Source organism: Chinchilla lanigera, unplaced genomic scaffold (genome assembly GCF_000276665.1).
Source record: "Chinchilla lanigera isolate Chin_1 unplaced genomic scaffold, ChiLan1.0 scaffold00080, whole genome shotgun sequence".
Classification (NCBI taxonomy): domain Eukaryota; kingdom Metazoa; phylum Chordata; class Mammalia; order Rodentia; family Chinchillidae; genus Chinchilla; species Chinchilla lanigera.
In genome coordinates, this window is record NW_004955481.1 from 7,658,766 (window position 1) to 7,679,497 (window position 20,732).

At 38.6% G+C, this 20,732-nt stretch overlaps 1 protein-coding gene across 1 annotated transcript in view; it reads right to left on the reverse strand.

Annotated features, from left to right (window-relative positions):
- Myo1d (myosin ID) overlaps nt 1-20,732 on the reverse strand; it is a gene marked incomplete at its 5' end in the record, with an annotated part of 338,988 nt that overhangs the window by 245,555 nt on the left and 72,701 nt on the right. The window contains 4 exon segments of the mRNA XM_005402828.2: nt 1,723-1,776; nt 3,132-3,297; nt 6,191-6,284; nt 10,131-10,339. Of these exon segments, the coding sequence (XP_005402885.1) occupies nt 1,723-1,776; nt 3,132-3,297; nt 6,191-6,284; nt 10,131-10,339 (523 nt within the window).

The following is a 20,732-nucleotide window of genomic DNA, read 5'->3' on the forward strand; positions in this document are numbered from 1 at the left end:
CTATACTTTGGTATCTTCAAAGTGGCTTCTAAAGAAAATAAATAGAGCTATACATGAGTGACCTATTGAATAATCATTAACTATTCTCAATGGTCATTGTAAGAAACACATAATAATAAACATACATCCATTTATGAAATAGGATAGGAACAATACAAACATTACAGAGTTATGGGTAGATTAGAAGGAAAATATCAATGGCTGCTGTAATACATGGTAGTATCAAAAAAGTGGTTTCTCAGGAAGACAGAGGTACGCAAGAAGTATGTGTTTTTTAACTTGGGTAAATGGCTTCAGTGTCATCAGTTACGTGGAATGCTGCTACACAGTCACAAAGGTTACTTAGAAAGTCTCAGCTCAGTCACTGATGTAACTAGTGTGAAAAGTTCTTGCTTTCAATATGGTCATGTGCAAACAGGGAACTCCCCTGCCCCGAGGTGACCACTTGCTTAAGAGTCCCATTAAGGAGAGGCTATTGTTATGTTTTAGAGTTTAGAACAAGTCAATAAGGCCATGGAAGTAAGTAAGAGGCATCAGCAGACAATTAGGGCTGACTCCCATGTATATTGAGGCAGGCTTTCCTTGTCAGCTGTGCACCTTGGGGAAGGAGGGAACTTGGGAGCCATGATACCAGGTCGTCGGTTCATCCCGTGGGAAAACCACAGGGAAAGTTGTGAGTTCTTAAAATATACAACTCTTTCATACTGGGTAGAAAAATAGTTTATTCGAAACACAGGCAACTGTCAACAAAAACAAATACAAAATTGATAGCCCGTTTATACAGAGCATGACTTTGGAAGGCATTGTGTTTAAATTCTCTATATTAAACTGTGTGCTTTGGTGTACTTAAAAGGTATAATCGTTAGATTTTTAAAAATTAAATGTTTAAACAAATATACCAGAACTTTGATGTACAAATGAGTAGTGTCTACTAAAGCAGTTACCTAGCTGAATTCGAGCTGGTATTCAATTGTCCTGTCACCGTTCAATCACCTTCAAAGACAGTTTACACACGGAAACCAACCTTATTCATTCAGTTTTAATTCTTAAAAATCCAAAATAGTGCTTAATTTGATCCCTCAACTTATTTAGTAGCCTTGGTTTATATCACTTTAGGTTTTAAAAATTATAATAATGTATCAAGCTTGTTCTCTGAAAGTAGATTTGCCAGCAGGAGGGATATTTAAAGTAGTTTGTTTTAGACTAACAGCATTCCCAAAAGAAGCATTCAATTTTTTCCCTATGCTTTGATGGAATAAAGAAGACAATTTTCTCGAGTTTATAAGTACTGTTTTTTTTAAGGTGATCATATTGCTTTCATAGTCTCTAAGAACAAAATAAACTAAATTTGTATTCTCATCTCTGGGGCTCCCAAATATAAGAACAAAAGCTTCAAATAAAATCAAACAAAATAAATTTTAACAAATTTAGAATGGACCATGGTTGTTAAACAGATATTTACACTGCAAGGAAATGTAAGTGATGCTCAACCTGGCAGGTATTTGGTTGGCTAACCACCTGCCAGCTCTTATTATGGTTGTGCTAATCAGATCGCTTAAGAGGTAAGTAGGGAAGGGTGTATGCATGTGTGTTTGCATGTGTAATGTGCTATGGAGCCAAAGGAAGTAAGGGAGATATAGGACAGAGGAGAGCACAATATAAAAATATTCATTTCCTTCACAATGGGCCACATGATCAATCACTGCATCACAGATTACTAACCTGATAGAAAGAATGAAAGCTTCTTTCCCCTGGCTGTTGCACAATCACTCGAGACTAAGAAAAAAACACATTAAAATGGTTTACCTGAAACTGTTAAGAATTCTTAAGAGTTTTTTTTTTTTTAATCTACAAACAGTACATAATTTAAATAGCCTAAAGACTCTATGTGGTACTCATCTAAGACCAGGCCTTCTTGAGTTTTCTTGGCAATTTTTTACTAATTCACTCAACTGCTTAAAACAGAGGTCACTAAACTTTCTGAAGACTGGAGGTGTTTTGATTTTTTTTTTTTTTTAATCTAGAACCTTGAGATGGTTCTTTGTGAGTTCTAGGTCCTGGAGTGGGGAGAACAGAAAGGAATGCCTAGGGAGAAATATGCTCAATATTCCTTTCCCTGAGGGCTTCTAGTCTTATATCCTGCAATAAAGTCAGTTGGGCAAGTTCACCCCATAGGGACCCTTGCCTTACATGGTTCCAAAAGACTACTGTTAGGAGAGGGCTCAAAACATGTATTCAAAGAGTTCCTTTTGATTGAATATGTACATACAGTGACACGAGGAGACATTCTGGGGGAAAGGATGGATAATACTTGGCATTTCCTGTCCTTTTTCAACTGACTATGATAAGGAATCCTTAAGAGTCTGACCTTTATTTAACAACTGAAAATAGAGATTATTTTGTCTTATGCTGCCATAAAAAATGGATTGGAGTAACTGGGACAGGTAAACCCTTAACTGACAAGGCACTGTCAGCTTAGGTCAGAGCATAACTCAAGGTGGAGATTCTATATGTGAAGCACAAGCTGAACCGTGAAACTCAGGGGAATGAATACCACATGTGTCCTTGCACTCAGGTGCAGTTAGGACACACTGGCAATCCCAAGGGGTAAGTTTTAATTGAACTTTTCTAGAAACTGGGCCTAACATTCACATAGGCAGATGTGAATGTATTTTAAGTTTTCACTGATCAAACAGGGTATGCTTCATGATTAGGTAAGATCACAAAATACATGGATGATGCTATGAAACAGTGAATGAAGAGAATCTAGAAACTTCCAATTAGTTGAAATTAAAATGGATAGAAGAGGATGATGGATAGAAAGCCTTGACCTAATTAGTCCTAGACTGGCTTCTGGTTAAACCTTACTCAAAAGTTGGCACATACTCATATCCTTGCCTCCCTCTATACGCACGCCTAAATCCATGCCTAGGAAGGTGGTTACTTAATACTGGAAGTGCTAACAAAAGAACACAAAGGGCACCATCTTACCACAGAAAGCTAATTTGAGGATGGTAAACAGTATTAAAAGCTAGTTTAAGGCAATAAATGAGATTTTACATATTAAATCAAGCATTTTTTAAGCATTCAGCACTTATAAATATTATCCTCAGAAATTAAGCACATCTTACCTTCTCCAGTAAGTAGTTATTGATATGTCCACCAATAGGATCTCCTTTGAAGTCAAAGTTGATATCCATGTATTTTCCAAACCTGCTTGAGTTGTCATTACGATTGGTTTTGGCATTTCCAAAAGCTTCCAAAACACAGTTGGACTTAAGCAACATATTCTTCACTCTTTAACACAGACACATAACAGTCACCATAAAAGGTTTCAGAGACTAGGACTTGTAAAAAACTAGAGTTCGCTAAAACACATGCAAACATTTATACAAAGCTGCTGACTGCAATACTGTTTCAATATTAAAAAAATACAAACAACTGAAGTGGAAACCAAATGGGACAGATAAAAATATATTTCTGTTCCCCAATATAGTGAAATGCTATGAAAATGTTAAAAAGAAAGTACCTTATATATACTAACATAGGACGATGTCCAGAATATATGATGGATATGAAAACGGATGGAAAAGTAGTATGTGTTGCAGGTTTTTTGTGTGCCTGCACATGCATTTGAGTGTCCCGTACACCTATACAGTACATATGTTACAATCTGGAGGGAACAGCACATGTCACTATGGTTATGTAGGCGAGAGGGTGATGCAATGGTGAGAGGCAATGGTGAGATTTCAGGCAATTTTTACCTTCAACTTCATTCTGTAATGTTTTGTTTTTTCTTGGAACTGAACATGTTTTATTTACATAAGGAAAACATTTAAAAAGCTATGTTCTGAAAAGAAAGAGAACAGGTGATAGAGAAAAGATAAAACATTTTAAAGTACTTGCTTATGAAGTTTAGAATGGTGGAATTTTATTGCACTTGGTTATGCATCATAAATTCAGTCTTTACTAACTGGAGAATTGTTCATTGTTTTCTTTGAAGCTGTATGTGATCTGTCCTTTGTACCAGTCACTTAATGCACTCTCGTTTCAATGGATGTTAACATTCTGTAGAGCAGCCCCTCCCAATGGACATGTCCTAACTTCAAGCTTCTCTTTATGTCCTTATTTTTATTTCACTGACAAAATCATATCTGCAGAATTAACTGTGGCTTCTGAAATAACCTGATATAGCATATCTAGTTCTTCCCACGGATACCACAAATGATCCTTTATTTCCTCATGATTGAAAGTACTGTATGCTTTTAAAGTTGGGGGGCACTGCTTGCTTGCTTGCTTAGAAAGGAAGCTGTGTGAGCTATTAAGATACTCCTGTGAAAGACTAGTAAATTTACATAGGCCTTACTGTACTAGACAGTACTAGAATTAAAATTAAATTAGTTTTCTGCTACTCTCCCAACCTCTTAAATGAATTAAGAAACTTGTTCAAATGTTTGTCCCATCTAATTAGACTGCAAAATCAGAATCAGAAGTGGGGCTCTGTCAAAATCAATTGTTCTAGCAATTCTGCCCAACTGTAATGAAAAGAGAAAGCCCATATAGGGCTCTTGAGTGTAAACTCTCTTCTTTCACATCAACCCAGAAACTTGTCTTTTTGTTCACAAAACAAAAGGCTGTGATGTGGACATGAGGTGGAATTCTTCAGTAAATTAATATTCATTTTTAAAGCAGCTAATTAGGAAAACGTTTTTCTTTTCTTTTCAAAAAAGCTACATCACATTAAAAAAAAATCATGTCACATTGGTTGTGGTGGATTGACAACTTGTGGGCAACTCATAACACCCAGCTGAACTGAATCAGTGTGGTGCTGGATGTGGAAGGCCCATTTGAGGACCGCTGCCAACAGCATAAAAAGGAGAACTGGAGAAGAAGGGGTACTGTTGGTTCTCCTGGAGCAGCTTGTCGTGCTGGCTTTCCTGGTGTGAACTTGGCTGTTCTCACTGTCAGAGGAGCTCGGGACCTCACTGTCGCTGAGGATGGTTGTAGTACTTTTTGGGGAAGCTGTGGTCCTTAGAGTGTTGCTTCCTGGCTCCAGTGCAGATCCCTCAGCTTGCTAGCACAGATCCTTCATCCTGCTGGCACAGACTTTCTAGCTTCCACCACTGACCTTTGTGCCTTCCCAGCGCAGATTCATGTATCAGACTTGCATGAGGCATTGTTATGGGCTCTAGGTCTTCAGCTGGACTGATGCAGGACATTGCCAGAGGATCCAGGCCCTCAACTGGATTCTTTGGGTCTACAGTGTATGGACAGACTTCCCGCACTCTTTTGCATATGACTCTTTGAGAGACTATTATAAAATAATCCTATAAATTATGTGTCCTGTATTGTTTTCCATGGAAACCCTGACTACAACATTGGTTTACAGCCAAATGCTTTAAAACCCACTCATTTACTCCTTGCATAGTTATTAAACAAAACTGCCTATGTGCCCAAACTGCCTAAACCAGGGGCCCCAGCTGGGTAAGGAGTAGTACACAAGAGCACTCTGGGAGCCTGGGGCAAGAGGCATACAAATTCAAGTGTGGGTAAGTTAGTGAGACCTCGTCTGAAAATAAAAATAAATTAAAAAGGACTGATGATATAGCTTGATGTGAAAGAACCTGGTTCAATTCCCAGTACTGAAAAAAAATGTGGGGCCCCAGATGGTACAGACCAGCTTTACTGCTCATCTCACCATGAGCAGCGACCTGCGATGGCATGAGACCCTTTTAGAAGTGATTCTTACCGGGGATGCCCCCAGTGGTGGGTGCTGCTCATTACAATGATGGGAAGGCACGGATCTGCCATCCACAGTCCTGCCTCACTCAGAATATAACTTAAAAAACAAAGAGCAAGGAACCTAGCTTAAATAGTAAAACCTCCCAGTATAAATTATACCAATTCTGCTGACCACAGTTATAAACTAAAATGGGGATACTTTTAACTGGTTCAGAGTAGTCTTTTAAAAAACAATTTGCTAAAACTTACCTGAGTAGTATTTTTCTACTAAAAAGCAAATCTAGAAATGGATACAGTGATGTAACTAAAAGTAGAGGCACAATATGCAGTCTGATAATCGAAGCAGATTAATGATTAAAAAATACTTGGCACATGCAGCTTAAGCCTAGCTGAACCCGCACAGAAAACAAAGCTCTCCTCAGTTTTTCCCACTGTGCAGTGCTCTTACCTTTCCACCTCTGCTCTCTGGCTAGGGTTGGTGATGGCCGCAATGTACTGCATAATGTACTTACTGGCTTCCGTTTTACCAGCTCCACTTTCCCCTAGAGGGAAGAATTTACCATTACAATTGAAACCAAGCGTAAAGTAATTTCCATAGAATAACTTTAAATTTTGGTGTTATTCAGTTAAATTCCTCTTGTTGCCCTCTTTCCTTTTTTTTTTTTTTTTTTTTTTAAATTACTTTGTCCTATACTGGTTTTAACAGATTTGAACATGTTGGGGGAAAAACTATTATAGAACTAAAATCAAGCACAGACCACAAAATGAGACTTGCTAGGAAAACAGTATCAAGGTGTAAATTGTGGCAAATGCATGCCTGTAATCCCTGCTCTCTGGGAGGCTGAGGCAGGAGGATTAGAAGTTTGAACCCTGCCTGAGAAACTCAACATTCATCAACAGTGATACAGCAAGACCTTGTGTCAAAATAAAATAAAAAAGGACTGAGGATATAGCTCAGTGCAAAACCCTTGGGTTCAATCTCCAGTACTGGGGGAATAAACTGTCCTGATCTAAATCCTTAGAGTTTACTACTAGGCAATGATCCCTAAGTCTAGTACAAACAAAATTAGGTAATGGCCACAGCTAAATTCATATAATCTTATTTTCAATATATATATATTTCAATTTCGAAGGTGATAACATAATTGTTTTTTTAAAAAAAGTAAATTTAGAGCCAGATGCCATGGCATATAACTAGAGAACCAGTTACTCAAGGGGTCGGGGAGCTAAGACAGAAGGATTGCTGAGACCAGGAGCGCAAGACCAGCCAGGGCAAAATAGTGAGACCCCGACTCTAACAAAAACAAACAAACAAAACAACTTAGAGTGATTTTAGAGAACATGTAAAATAGCAAGCTCCAGATATATCATAAAAAAAGCACACCAATGAGGATAAGTAGTGGTGGAAGAGGGATGGGATCCATTTGCAAGTTCTGCCTATATCTTCTCACTCAAATATTTCACTGACAGAAGCTTCTCCTACGGAAATATTACACAACACTAACATAATCAAGTAAGAGCAACAATACTCTTCAAGGGCTTAAAAAAATGTTCTGTAGATCACACTGTATGCTGTAGCTACAATCTGAAAATAATAACCCTATCAGTAGAGAACTGGGTAAATAAGTTAGGACTCAATAATTCAGCGGCCCACTACATGACTGTTCAAAGACTACGTGCAGTTCTAGAGGAAGTCTAATGAATCGATGCCCACAATACGCTGCAGAATGGAGAAACAAGTTCTGTAGTAGCAAGTGTAATTCTGCGATTCCATGTTTTTATTTTTCTTTACAATTTTTATTTTTTATTATTAGTACATTTAGAGAACACAATGATTACCTTCTTTGTGGGGAGTTGGTATATTAACACAACGCATCTTAATTTTTTTCATTCCCTTCTCTTCCTCTCCTTTTCCCCCCTCTTTCCATCCTTCCCTTTTGAAGAAGATCTATCTCCCTATCTTTTCATTTGGTCTTTATTTTGGGTTTCTCATATTTAAGCTTATGTGTCTGATGTATTTTACTTAACATTATGGGATCAAGATGTATCTGTTTTCCCATAAATGACTCAAAGTTTATCTTCTTTATGGCAAAGTAGTACTCTGTTGTGTATAAATACCACTTTTCCTTATCCATTCATCTGTTGATGGACATATAAGCCACTTCCAAGATTTAGCTATTGTGAACTGTACTGCTATAAACATGGGTATGCACATATCACTGTAATATGATCTCTTTGGTAAGATACAGAAGGGGAATAGTTGTGTCAAATGAATAGTTTTAGGTTTTTGAGGAATCTCTACACTGATTTCCATAATGGTTTACTGGTTTACATTTCCATCAGTAATGTAGCAGGGTTCCCTTTCCCCACAGCCTTGCTACCACGTACTGTTATTTTCTTTCTGGAATAAGATGGAATCTCAGTATTGTTTTAGTTTGAATTTCTCTATTGGCCAGTGATGTTGAACATTTTTTTCATATCTATTGGCCATTTGTACTTCTGAGAAGTGTTTATTCATTTCAGTTGCCCAGTTTTGATTGGGTCTTTTATTCTGGGGAGTCAATTTTTTTGAGTTCTTTATATATTCTAGGTATCAGTCCTCTGTCCTCTGTTTGAGGAATAGCTGGCAGATTTTTTTTCTCATTTTGCAGGTTGTCTCTTCATTCTGTTTTTGGTTGTTTCCTTTGCTGTGCAGCGACATTTTAATTTGATATTATCCCATTTATTGATTCTTGATGTTATTTCTTGTGCAACTGGGGCTCTGTTCAAAAAGTCCTTGCCTATGTCTATGACTTTGAGAGTTTTACCTATTTTATGTTTTAGCAGATTAAGTGTTTCTGTTTTAGTATTTAGATCTTTGATCCATTTTGATTTTAGTTTAGTACATGGTGAGCTAGATGGGTCTAGATTCAATCTTCTGCACGTGGATAGCCAGTTTTCCCAGCACCACTTATTAAGCAGAACCAATATAGTACAAATGGGCATACTCCCAAAGCTGATGTACAAATTTAACATAACCCCAATCAAAATACCAACAGCATTCAACATAAAAATAGGTAAAACAATACTAAAATTCCTACAGAACCACCAGAGACCCAGAATATAAAAGCAATCCTGAGCAACAAAGCATAGGATGAAGAACCACAACCCTGGACTTAGCTGTTTTTACTATATATATACAGCTCTGTGTACTTGCATACACAGAAGCATATATAAAAGGATAGATACTAAACAGCTGTTACCGCTGGAAAGGTGGGGAACCAAAATATTCAAGAGAGACTCTGCTTTTATTTCAAATATCTATCTAACTGCACCCCCTGCCTACACATCTGGGCAATACTGTTTATATAACCTGATTTAACCTAGGATACAATTCTTGCACTCCAACAAAGAAAAACAACTATTCTACGTTGCTAACCAAAATAAAATACTGATCATAAAAGATATCTTTTCCCCATTACTGGGAGTGGAACCCAGAGCCTCGTACATATTAGGCAAGCACTCTACTCAGCTATAGCCCTCCCTAAAAGTGTTATTAAAAAGTGCAGACCCACTAATGCAAATATGAGGTATTACGAACACTGAAAGAAACTACCATAGTTGGAAGAGGACACTGTGGGTCAGCAAGCAGATCCTCCGCTCTGGTCCTTACTTAACAGCACGAGGTGCCCTGAAGGGCTCAGCGTGCTGTGGGTAGGGTGGCTCTCCTTCTCCAACACGGCCCGGCAACTCACACCCTCCCTCTTGGGCTTTGAAAACTTGGGCCCTGTGCTCTGAAGCCCGTGTCTGGCCCCTAGGCCTCCACCTGTCCTCCACAACAGCTCCCAAGCACCTGCCTGACTTTAACTCAGTTTTCATATTTGGCACCTAAATATTTCATTCTTTTGTTTTCACTCTTACTATTTAAAATACTTGTTACGCTTCATCTGTTTGAGGTAGGAAGCATATTCCATGCTAGCTCTGTCTACAAACTAATCAGACATCATGCAAGTACATGATATATATGTGTATGTATGTGTATATATATGTGTGTGTATGCATATAAAATGTGTATACATTTTCTCTGTAATATGTATATATGTATATACATGTATATGTGTGTGTGTATATATAAAAGAGATGGGGTCTTGCTGTGTCGCCCAGGCTGGCCTTATACTCCTGGACTCAAGTGGTCCTCCTGCCTAGAACCAAGACAGGATGATCAGAAATGTATAGAGAATTTGTTATTTAAGGAACCTCCCTTTCTTTTAGTCTACAAAGTTGCTTAGGTTTTTAACCTTTAAAAAAAAGATTTCATCAGTTATGTAAGATGCTTAAGTATCAAATCAGTTAAATGCATTTTGACCTTGGCTGTACCAACGGCTGTACCAACGGCCCTCTCTGAATACCTGATATAACAATACAGGTGTCTTTTGATCGCCTCTTCATAGCCTTGTATGCAGCATCAGCAATAGCGAAGAGATGAGGTGGTCTCTCATACAGCTCACGCCCTTTGTACTGCTCAATTGTGTCCCTCCCATAGATGTTCAGCAACTTGTAAGGATTCACAGAGACAACGACTTCTCCAATAAATGTATAGATGCGTCCTTTCTCAAATCTGCACAAGAACAAAAGAAAGAAAACACATTGCTGTGGTTATAGAGAAATGCTATTTCTTTCCTGTAAGTCTCTTATCTCCAAGCAAGTCCAAATATCCCAGGAGCAGTTTCTGAACTGACTTTTCACTGGATCTCAGTTTACTTTGAGAGACCATATTTGAGGATATGCCATTCAAATGTCACTAGTAGAAAAGACCAGTAAGGGTTAAAAGCTAGGCAAGAGGAAGAATTTAACTTCTGAGAGGCTAGGGATTTCCTGTTTCCAAAATACAGAAGGGTAAGAAGAGGGAAAAAAAAATAGCTGAAAAAAAACCTCAGAGCTCTAGGAAGAAAAGAAACAGAAGTTTAATCAGGTCTCGAAATTCACTTAGCTGAATTTTCAATTATAAAGAAGCCTGTCCATATATATTTGTTTTTTCTCCCTCTTAAAACCTCACTAAAATGTCAGGAAGAGAATAAGAACAGTAAAATCCATAACAGAGAATGGCAGAGGAAACATTTCTGGTATAAATCAAATTTATTTATTTATTAGTGATTGCCTAAAATCCTATGATGTAGGTATATCGTGATTTTCTCAATGATCCCCTTCCCTCTTGTTTCCATAAACAATACCGCAGAAAAATATGCTGGACACATAATCATACAAATCAGTGCCTTAATAAAGAAAGATTTTCAGGAATGAGGTTGGACTGCTGTGAAAAGGTAAGTGTATTTTTAAAAATACATGTAACATGATTCTATCTTCACCATAAAGCAAAGGTTAAAAAGTTTTCCCATGTGTGCATTTCTGTACACAGATATATTAATAATAGATGTGTTTAATAAGTGAGTACAAGAGCATAGGAAAATATGGATGAAGACATGTTATATTTTGTGCATCCTTGCATACACAGGTAATGAGATGGGGGGAAATGAGTGAGAAGGCTATGCAGGCAGGTGGGAGGAGGACACAGACACAAAGAAAACAGTAAAAAGTCCCATGACTGCATCTGTAAATATAGAGACACATATATTTGCACAAGAAAAGAAATTAAACATCAAACTTCATAAACATGTTTGTATCCACTATTTACAAGGTAATCCACACTTATAAACACATGTGAACCAGAGCCTGACCACTTCTACCCAAGTGGCTGCCTCTGGCACACTCCTCATGCTGATGGGCGTGCCTAGATACCAATGTTGTGGGAGACTGGTTCTAGGATCCACTGCAGATACCTGTCTTTGTGGATGCTCAACTCACTCATATAAAATTTCACACTATTTGCACAGACCCTACATATATCCTCCTATATACTCTAAATCCTAAGTTACTTATAATACCTAACACAGTGTAAATGCTATACAAATAGTTGTTATTCTGTATTGTTTAGGAGATAATGAGATGCAAAAAAATCTATAAATGTTCAGTAAAGATACAGTTATTTTCCTATTTTTTTTTTTTTTTTTTTTTACCTACAGGTGGTTGAATTAGAAGACACAATGGATGGATACAGATGGAGAACTGTGTCTCACTTCTAAGGGTTGAATGCAGGCAGCAGTGATTCACATCGGTGAAATGCTGGTCCTCAGACAGCGTATCTTTAAGCACTCTTGTTGTGTGGCCCAAGGGGCAGGAAAAATGACTAAGCATTTGGGACCAACCAGAAAGATTCTTAAACTTCCTTTAAACTGGAATGAAGGATGTGTGCTATAATTAGGAGTGGAAAGAAACAGATGCAGATAATGTCAACAATAAATTAAAACCAAGATTTTTATCAAGCAGTTAGTATGTTATTAACTGCTTTGAGGTTTCCTGTGCATTTTTCCACTGTGATTTTCCTATGTATCCTCCCTATTGTTAGAAAGTTTATATGGTATCTGGAAGTATAGACTCTGGAGTCCTTCACATCTGGGTCTGAATGCTTACGTTTACAAACTTAATACAGTGAGACCTTGTGAAAACCACTTAACCTCCATGTATTTCAGCTTCTCCATCTGTAAAATGGTAATAATTGTACCCTCTACCCCTGTGGCATGGACTAAATGCTTTTTTAAAAAAATCATTTAATCTTATACTTCTGATTATGTTATGCATGAAAGAATTTTTAATGCTTTTATTTTATGAACATTGCTTACTGGAGTTACAACAATCCAAATTAACTTAATTCCCAGTCAATTAATTCTAAGTCACCAGTAGAATGTCTACACAACTCATGTTTAAAGACCTATGATAATAATGAAAAAATAAGATTCTTCACTCATGTCTTTCTGGCTTAACCTGCATATTAGCAGTACACTCACAAGGTACCTCCATCCAAGGAAAACAATTAAAAGGATGAAGGGGCTGGGGATTTAGCTCAGCGGCAAAGTGCCTGCCCGGCAAGCGCAAGGTCGTGAGTTCGGTTCCCGGTACCGGAGAAAAACCAAAAAAAAAACCAAAAAAAACCCCAAAAATAACAGGATGAGATTCCCCAAACAGAAAAAAATGATGAAAAGGAGCAAAAGAATTTTACAAGAAAGTTACTTCATGAGCCTAATACTTGTGACTAGGGATGACAGCAAATGTGTCTGAGTTAGAATACGGTTCTAGGATTCCAGGCTTGTCCAAGAATGTACTTTGCTTCTCAGTGGATGATTCCTGGAGCCATTAATACACAATTCTTCTCTAAAGCTGTATATTAGTTCATATAAAATCGTTTCTTTATCAAAATCTCTAGGCATCATGTTTACAAAATACAGTTAAAATACCTGCATAAAATCATTATCATACATCATGCATAACTATTAACTTGAAGATAGTGGCAGAGGCTCAACAAAATACAATATTAAATACACTGCTTCAGCAATTTGGAAAATATTAAAAGCTCATCTTATTTGAAATTTTAAATTTGGTTAACAGAAAGATGAAATTTTCAATTTGGGTATGCCTCAAAATCACCACTAGATGGTGCCAGTATGCCCTTTATCAACAACCCAGGATTTCCGGCAGCTTTGGAAAGCTTCAGGGTAAAATACAATCAGGAAGGTCATGCAGCCACCTGTACTGTTCGTCTCCAGAAGGAACAGCAATAATTACTCTAGATAACAAACAAAGTGATGCCATCTCTTAGGAGAGAACAAGGAGGATGTTTCTATGACCTTTGTGCGTAAACGTTTTAGGACAAACTTTTATAATTCATTCTTCAAATATTTATTCAGTTCCCGCTCTATGCCAGACAATGGGCCAAATCCAATCTGTGAGTTAAAAGTAAGCAAACTGAGAAAACGTACTCAATAAATATAACCAACAGAATATGATAGGCATAAAAATAAAAACATAAACTGTAGTGGCAAAAATTACCCTAGCAGACCACTGAATGAAGGAATCCCAACCCCCCCACACTGCTCCCCGCTGGACTCCAAACCTCCAACATTTCCGCCTACCAACATCTCCGCCTGCCATCTCCCTGTCTCTGTCACTCTCACCCTCACATGAAGGAGTTATTTTCAGCTCTCGACAGCACCATGCTTTCGCGGTTTTGCCCATGGGGTTCACTCTGCCCGCAGTACCTTTCCCAGTCTCTTCCTCCCGCACGTGCTTGGCAGATACCCACTCCTCCTTCACTTCTTCTCCAGTTAACTCTGGTATGAGGATCTTCGCTCTGCTCATTTCTTTTTTACCTTCAGAGCTCTCCAAATGGCTAAACTGGCTTAATAACCACTGCTTAAAACAACAAACAACTTAATGTTTACAAACAGTTATGGAAAGGGGCAGATATTTTCATTGGCTTTTAAATGAAGCAAAGAGGTCCTAAAAAGTTTTGAATTAATGCTAGTAATGGAGAAGATACAAAGGCAATGTCTTTGGAGAATAACAGCCCTTTGTATGGAAACTGAGACAGCTTTTTTTTTTTTTTAAGGTAGTGTCATTAACTTGCATGTGTTACTTGTACACAAGATCATCTATGGCAGGAAGTCAAAATGTGAGTGGCTCCTGATGGAGCAGACTGTATACCCAGCCCTCCAGAGAAGTGTGCATGTGTGTGTTTGTGTGTGCTTGTGTGTATAGCAGGAAGGTGGTTGGCCCAAGCAGAGCAGAAAGCTTGTTACAGTCTATTAGTGAAATAGTTGAAAATTTATGATGGAATTGGAAATGATATGACAGATTTCAAACGCCAAGCAGAAGAAGTTAGATCTCCAGCCCTTTAAAATGTTTTTTATTTTGAGACTAAGTTGCTCAGTTGCCCAGAGTAGGCTCAAACTTATGATCCTCCTGCTTCAGCCTCCTCAAGTCCTGAGATTACAAGCCTGAGCCACCACACCTGGCTTAGGCTAAGGAAGTGCAAATTTGATCTGTCTACAAACAAGAAATTAGCAAAAAGTTTTCAATGTAAACAGACCAATAAGGTTTTCAGTGATGGCCATGACAACAGAAATTAGGGAAAGAGATTATTTCAAGGGGAAACTGGACAGAATTTGAAAACTTACTGAACAGATTGAATTGGGCATAAGAGCAAAAGGAATTTGTTTATTTCAGATTATATTTCATATGTACTTCTGAGCTTCTAATTAGACGTACCCACTAACAGGATTGTTACCCTTGGTTGACTTTTTGAAATACAAGAATTAAATTCATGAATCGAGGTACTGCTGTACATGAAACCAATTATAATCAGAAGGAAAATTCTCTGTGGTCTACTGTATATTTAATAAACTCTTTAATCATAAGTATTACTCATTTGTTTCATGAAGAACATATAACTTTCTGAATGGGTTTTGCTTAATCACACTGATTTGACCTAATTTCTTTCCCTGTTCAATGCAAATAAGATCTTAAAGGCTGAGATCATCGCTGGTTTTCAGATGTTCAGCTACTCACCCCCCCCCCTTTTGCCATTATGTTGTCAACCAAGTGCAATCTGGTTGCCACTTCCTTACTTCAATAAATCCTAATCAAACTTTCCAAAGAAAGTTCCAAGGACATTGCTAAGTTCGTTGGTTGATCTTCTGTCCTATCTCAGTTTCTTGGAAGCGTTCAAGGTGGAATTTTATTTCCTCTGTTCCGCTTCTCTGGGTTTTTCTCCTACCTCTCTGCTTTTCCTTTGTAGCCTCATTTGTTGCCTCCTTCTTTTCTACTGATCTCTAAATATTCAAGTTCTCTAGGACTGAGTACAGGGTCAACTTCAATACCACCCAAGGGACTCCTAATTAAGGAGGAGAGAGTAAGGATGTCTTGGCTCTATTCTACCCTTTGAAAATCCACAATGAGAACAACAAAACAAAACCAGTGGAGAATGTGTTACCTGCTATCACATAAAACATCAGCCTTGACTCCGAGCCACTGAACATGAGAGAAGGTTGTGGGATGCTCTGAAAACCAGACCTAGCTACATGAGCAGGAAGCTAAGAGTGAATACAAGCCTCTGTCCGCTCAGACTCCAGAGCAGAATTCCCCCAGAGCAGGCTGCAGTTTCCCAGCAGGCAAACTAAGAATCTTTAGCTAAGAATGGCAGAGTCAGTGTGCAGGTGGTCTCAAACAAAATTAGTCTCATTTGCCACGTCACAGTAGCTGCAAGGAGAGGCTAAATGATGACCAGGTGGAAGTTACAGTACTTTAAGGCCAGGAGTGCCGGTGCACCCATGTAATCCCAGCACTCAGGAGGCTGAGGTGGGAGGATCACCATGAATTCAAGGCCAGCCTGGGTTATATAAGTGAGTTCAAGGTCAGTCTGAATTACATAGGGAGGCTCTGCCTCCCAAAAATTAACAAAGCAAAACAAAACACCAAAAAAGACGTTATAGTACTTTTTTTTTTTTAAACAGGCAGGCTGTCGGTGTCGAGGTAAAAGAGAAAAAGTAGTGTGAGTGCTCTGCAGCAGATGATGGTGGTAAGTGAAGCGGTCATGCTGAACTGCCTCCCAGGAGCCCTAAAGCGTACTTACGGGAGTTGCTGGTTAGGCAAGATGTTTGCCATTTCAAGACAGAGTGCTGGTAAGAGGGTTGGGAAACAACAGACCCCCAACTCAGTGTTCTAGGCACTCCACACATTATCTTTAGGGAAGTAATCCGGAATGAATCATGTCTGGCCAGAGATGACAACAATCAAAGTGAGCAACCAGAATGGTGTCCATAAGTTGTTACAGGGAAAACAAAACAAAACAAAACAAAACAAAAAAGTAGGTAAAAAAACTGACAGAATGCAGATCAAAAATCCCCACCTTCCAAAAAGAAATATCATTTAGTGGAAAAATTATGAAAAGCGTTCTGTATTACAGCAAATAATGTAAAGAAACGCAGACCTCTAGAACAAGATATCAAAGAAGATGTAGTTTTTTAAAAAAAGAAATACTGTTTAAAATCATCTTTTAAAAAATGAGACTCACAAGAAGCTGGAAAAGCTCAAGAAAAAAACGGGAGGAAAAAAAAACCTACAGCAAGAAAGGCCACATAACAGACAAAAAAGGGAGGACGGGCACTGCTGAAAACAGACAGGGCTAAGGAGAAACGACGGAGAAAGTAAGCAAAGTGAAATGCGAACTGAAGTTAAAGTAGAAGAAAGAAAATTATACTTTAGTCTCTGACATTTCACAACAGTAAATAAATACACCAATGAAAAACGGCAATAGATGTTAGAAAACAGAGTAGCCCCTGGAAAGAAAACAACAACAAAACCCAGAGTCCTGGTATGATAGGTTAAACGGTGCTCCCCAAAGAGATATGGTGAGGTGCTAACCCCCAGCATCTGTGAATGTGACCTTATTTGGAAGCAGGGCTTTCACACATGTAACCACATTAAGATGAGGTCATTAGGGTGGACCCTACTCCAACGTGACTGGGTCCTTACAAGAAGAGGAAATACCCTGTGGAGACGGAACACTGTGTGACGACACAGACCGAACAAGAGTAAGGCAGCTAAGGACCAAGGAGCAAGGACCGACAGCCCACACAGCAGCTAAGAAGGAGCCTCTCCAGCAGGTTTGACAGGAAGCATGGCTTGTGGACACCTTGATTCTGGACTTCAAGCTTCTAGGACTGTGAGACAATAAAATCCATAGCAACCCTAGAAAAAAACTAATTACACTTGAATAAATTCCATGAAAATGTGTCTAAATTTCCCTTATAACTAAAGAAATGCAAATCAAATCAATGGTAAAAATGTCTTTTTACTGATAGATCAAGAGATTTGATAGTGATAGTGTTCACGAAAACATGAAAACACACGCATCACTTAGCAGGCCTGCCCGTTCGTGCCACTTTCAACCTCTTTCCAAACTGTTCTCCATACAGCAGCAAGTGTGGCCCTAAAATACAAATCTTGTAACAATACGCAGTGCATTAACCACTGTCACCCTTCTATTATCTTGTTTTGAAATTCCGTTTTATTTTTTTCTCTTTAAAAAATAAATATAAATCTTAGTGCAAGTTCCTAGTAGCAAGCTTTACAATGGAAAGCCTCACTCCCAAGTCGCGCTGATACTCAAATAGCAGCTCCCCACTTCCCCCAAGCCCCAACCTGTGTGCTCTGGCCCAGGACACAAGTTCTTTCCCTATCCAAACCACACACCTGTTTGACCCAGGGTCTTCACATTGAGCTACACCCCCAGAACTCCTCTCCACCTTTAAAATTTTGAGACAAGGTCTTACCAAATCACTAAGTTGTGCAGGCTGGGCTTGAACTTGCTGTGTCAGCCTCATAGGGTTCTGGGATTACAGGCAGGCACCACCAGGCCTGGCAAAAGTAGCTTTTTGTGTGTGTTTTTTTTTTGCTTATTGTCTGTCTCCAGGGGAATAGACACCATACCCATCTTGTTTGCTGTTTTATCTTCAGCACACAATACAGGGCCTGCATTAATAAGGAGTGGTTAAATATGTGATGAATAAAAGAAATCCAGGGATGAATGAATGGGTCCCTTGGGCTCAGTCCATTGTCTCTTAGAAAATAGATTTCTCTTAGTGTGAAAACCCTCAAATCACCTGTCATCTTTTTTTTCTACATATATTGTTAGTCTCTTTTCTTTCTCCTCACTTCTCATGACTCTCAAAAGCGGAAGGAAGGAAGAAATATGGCAAGATTCTACCTAGTTTTTAAAAGATGAACCAATTCCCACATCCCATTAGAATATTTTCTTTATGGGGACAATTTCATATCATCTAGATATGAACAGCAAGTTTCATCTCACAAAAATAACATTAAATGGCACCTACTTCAGTCTCTGACACAGGGTTTTCACTGCTGGAGGAGGTTACGGGTGGGGCTGAACTGAAATGGAGGCACCTGTACCGACTCATGGTATGTGCAGGGGTAGTGAGGAAAAGAACTCTGTGGGGACAGGCTGCTCCTCGAGAACCAAGAAGGAATAACACCCAGAGTTTGGCTTGTAAACACCATTCTTTTTATCTAAAAGGATTCAAGCTCCATGGAGATAAACTGATTCCACCACTGGGACAAGGAAACTAGAAGATGGATCCAGAGAATCTTGCTGAACCAGAAGGTAGGGAAGTGCTTCCTCCACTGGGACCTATCTGGGACCATCTGAGTATTAAGGTAAATAGTATCAGTGTCAGATTTTAATCCACTGCATACAGTAAGAACCCAGAGTGATATAAGTAAAGAAATATGAAAGAGAAAAAAAAGACTCTTCTTAGTGTAGAATGCCAAGGAATAAATACAGAAGGAATGACAAGAATCAGAACATTATCACTGGGTGCTAAAACTAGCAGTTGAAAGTAGCACAAAGAACAGGGTATTTACATAGTCACAAAGCATCTCCTTACAAATTAATTATTTGACTGACTGGGCCACAGAGTGCCCAAATGTTTGATTAAACACTTTTCTAGGTATTTCTGTGAAAGTCTTACCAGAGGAGATTAATATTTGCATTGAGGACTGAAGGTCTGAGTAAAATAAAAAACTAAGGAAAAAACATTTCTTTCTCTCTGCCTGTCTGTCTTTGGGCTGGGATGTCAGTTTTTTTCCGCCTTCAGACTCAAATGGAACTGAAACCATCAGCTCTCCTGGTCCTCAGGCCCTTGAACTCGGACTGGAACTATCCTCTCCTGGGTCTCCTGCTCACTGAGTCTAGATCTTGTACTTCTCCGCCTTTACAACCATGCAAGACAATGCCCTATAGTAAATCTCTCAGATGAATATAAGGCCTCGGTGTGGGTATTTGCATCTCCATCTCCTATTAGTTCCATTTTTGTGGAAAACCTAGACTGATATAGAGTTTGGTACCAGGAGTAGTTCTGGAGGAAACTGAAGAAAATTTTTTTTTTTTTAAATTCTGGAGTCATTTTAGGAATGAGTGTTCTGAATTGATATTCTGGAGTTTCTGGAATTGGTTCTCCAATGTGATTAAAGATTCCTCCTAGTAATGAAGAGAGGTTGAGAGTTTATGATCCAATCTGGAAATAGATACATGCAAAATACCACTATTGCATATTCCTAGTCAATGATTTACAAGAAGCAAGGAGCTAGGAGACAGAATATTTCTGGATATCTAATAAATACAGTAAAGTTGTCTGGTGTCTCCTAATCTTGTAGGACAAAATGGTCCAAGAATGAGCTCAGAAATTCCAGTTTCCAGCTCAAGAGTGTACAAATGGTCTGGAAGTTTCTAGCTATGCCCTAAAAGAGGACCTCACTTCCAGATACATAACACTGAGAACCAAGACTTCAACAGTACCTCCTGGTAACACAAGGAGAAAGACACAACAATCATTTCTACGGCACCTCACCACATCATGTAAGCCAAATCTAATCAGGAGTAAGCATAAGACAGTCTAAACTGAAAGACATTTTTAAAATAACTGGAAAAGCTCAGTAACATTCCAGATTATAAGAAATTAAAGAGACAAGACAATTCAATACACAGCATACTCCTAGCCTGAATCTTAAACTAGAGGAACATTTCCTATTAAGGAAATTATTGGAACTCATGAAATCTGAACATCAGCTATGAATACTAAAACTGTGTCAAAATTACATATTTTCTGATTTTGATAATCATACTGTGGTTAAGAGAATGTCCTTTATTCTTAAGAAACATGCCCTGAGTTATTTAATGGTAGAGGGTCAAGATGTCTTTGATACACTCTGACATGCTTAAAAAATAACTGTATGCAGCTGGATGTGGTGATGCACACCTGTAATCCCAGCACTCGGGAGGCTGAGGCAGGAGGATCACTGTGAGTTCAAGGCCAGCCTGGGCTACATAAGTGAGTTCAAGGCCAGCCTGAACTACATAGTGAGATCCTGTCTCAAAGAAGATTTAAAAAGGAATAATAGAGACAAAGGTACAATGAAGTAATTCCTGATCTCTACCAAATATGTTAAAACTAAAGAGGAACAGATGAAGCCCAACTTGGCATGACAGGAGCCACGATTCTCCTGTAAGAGCAAAGACCTTGGTTTACATTAGTTACAGGATG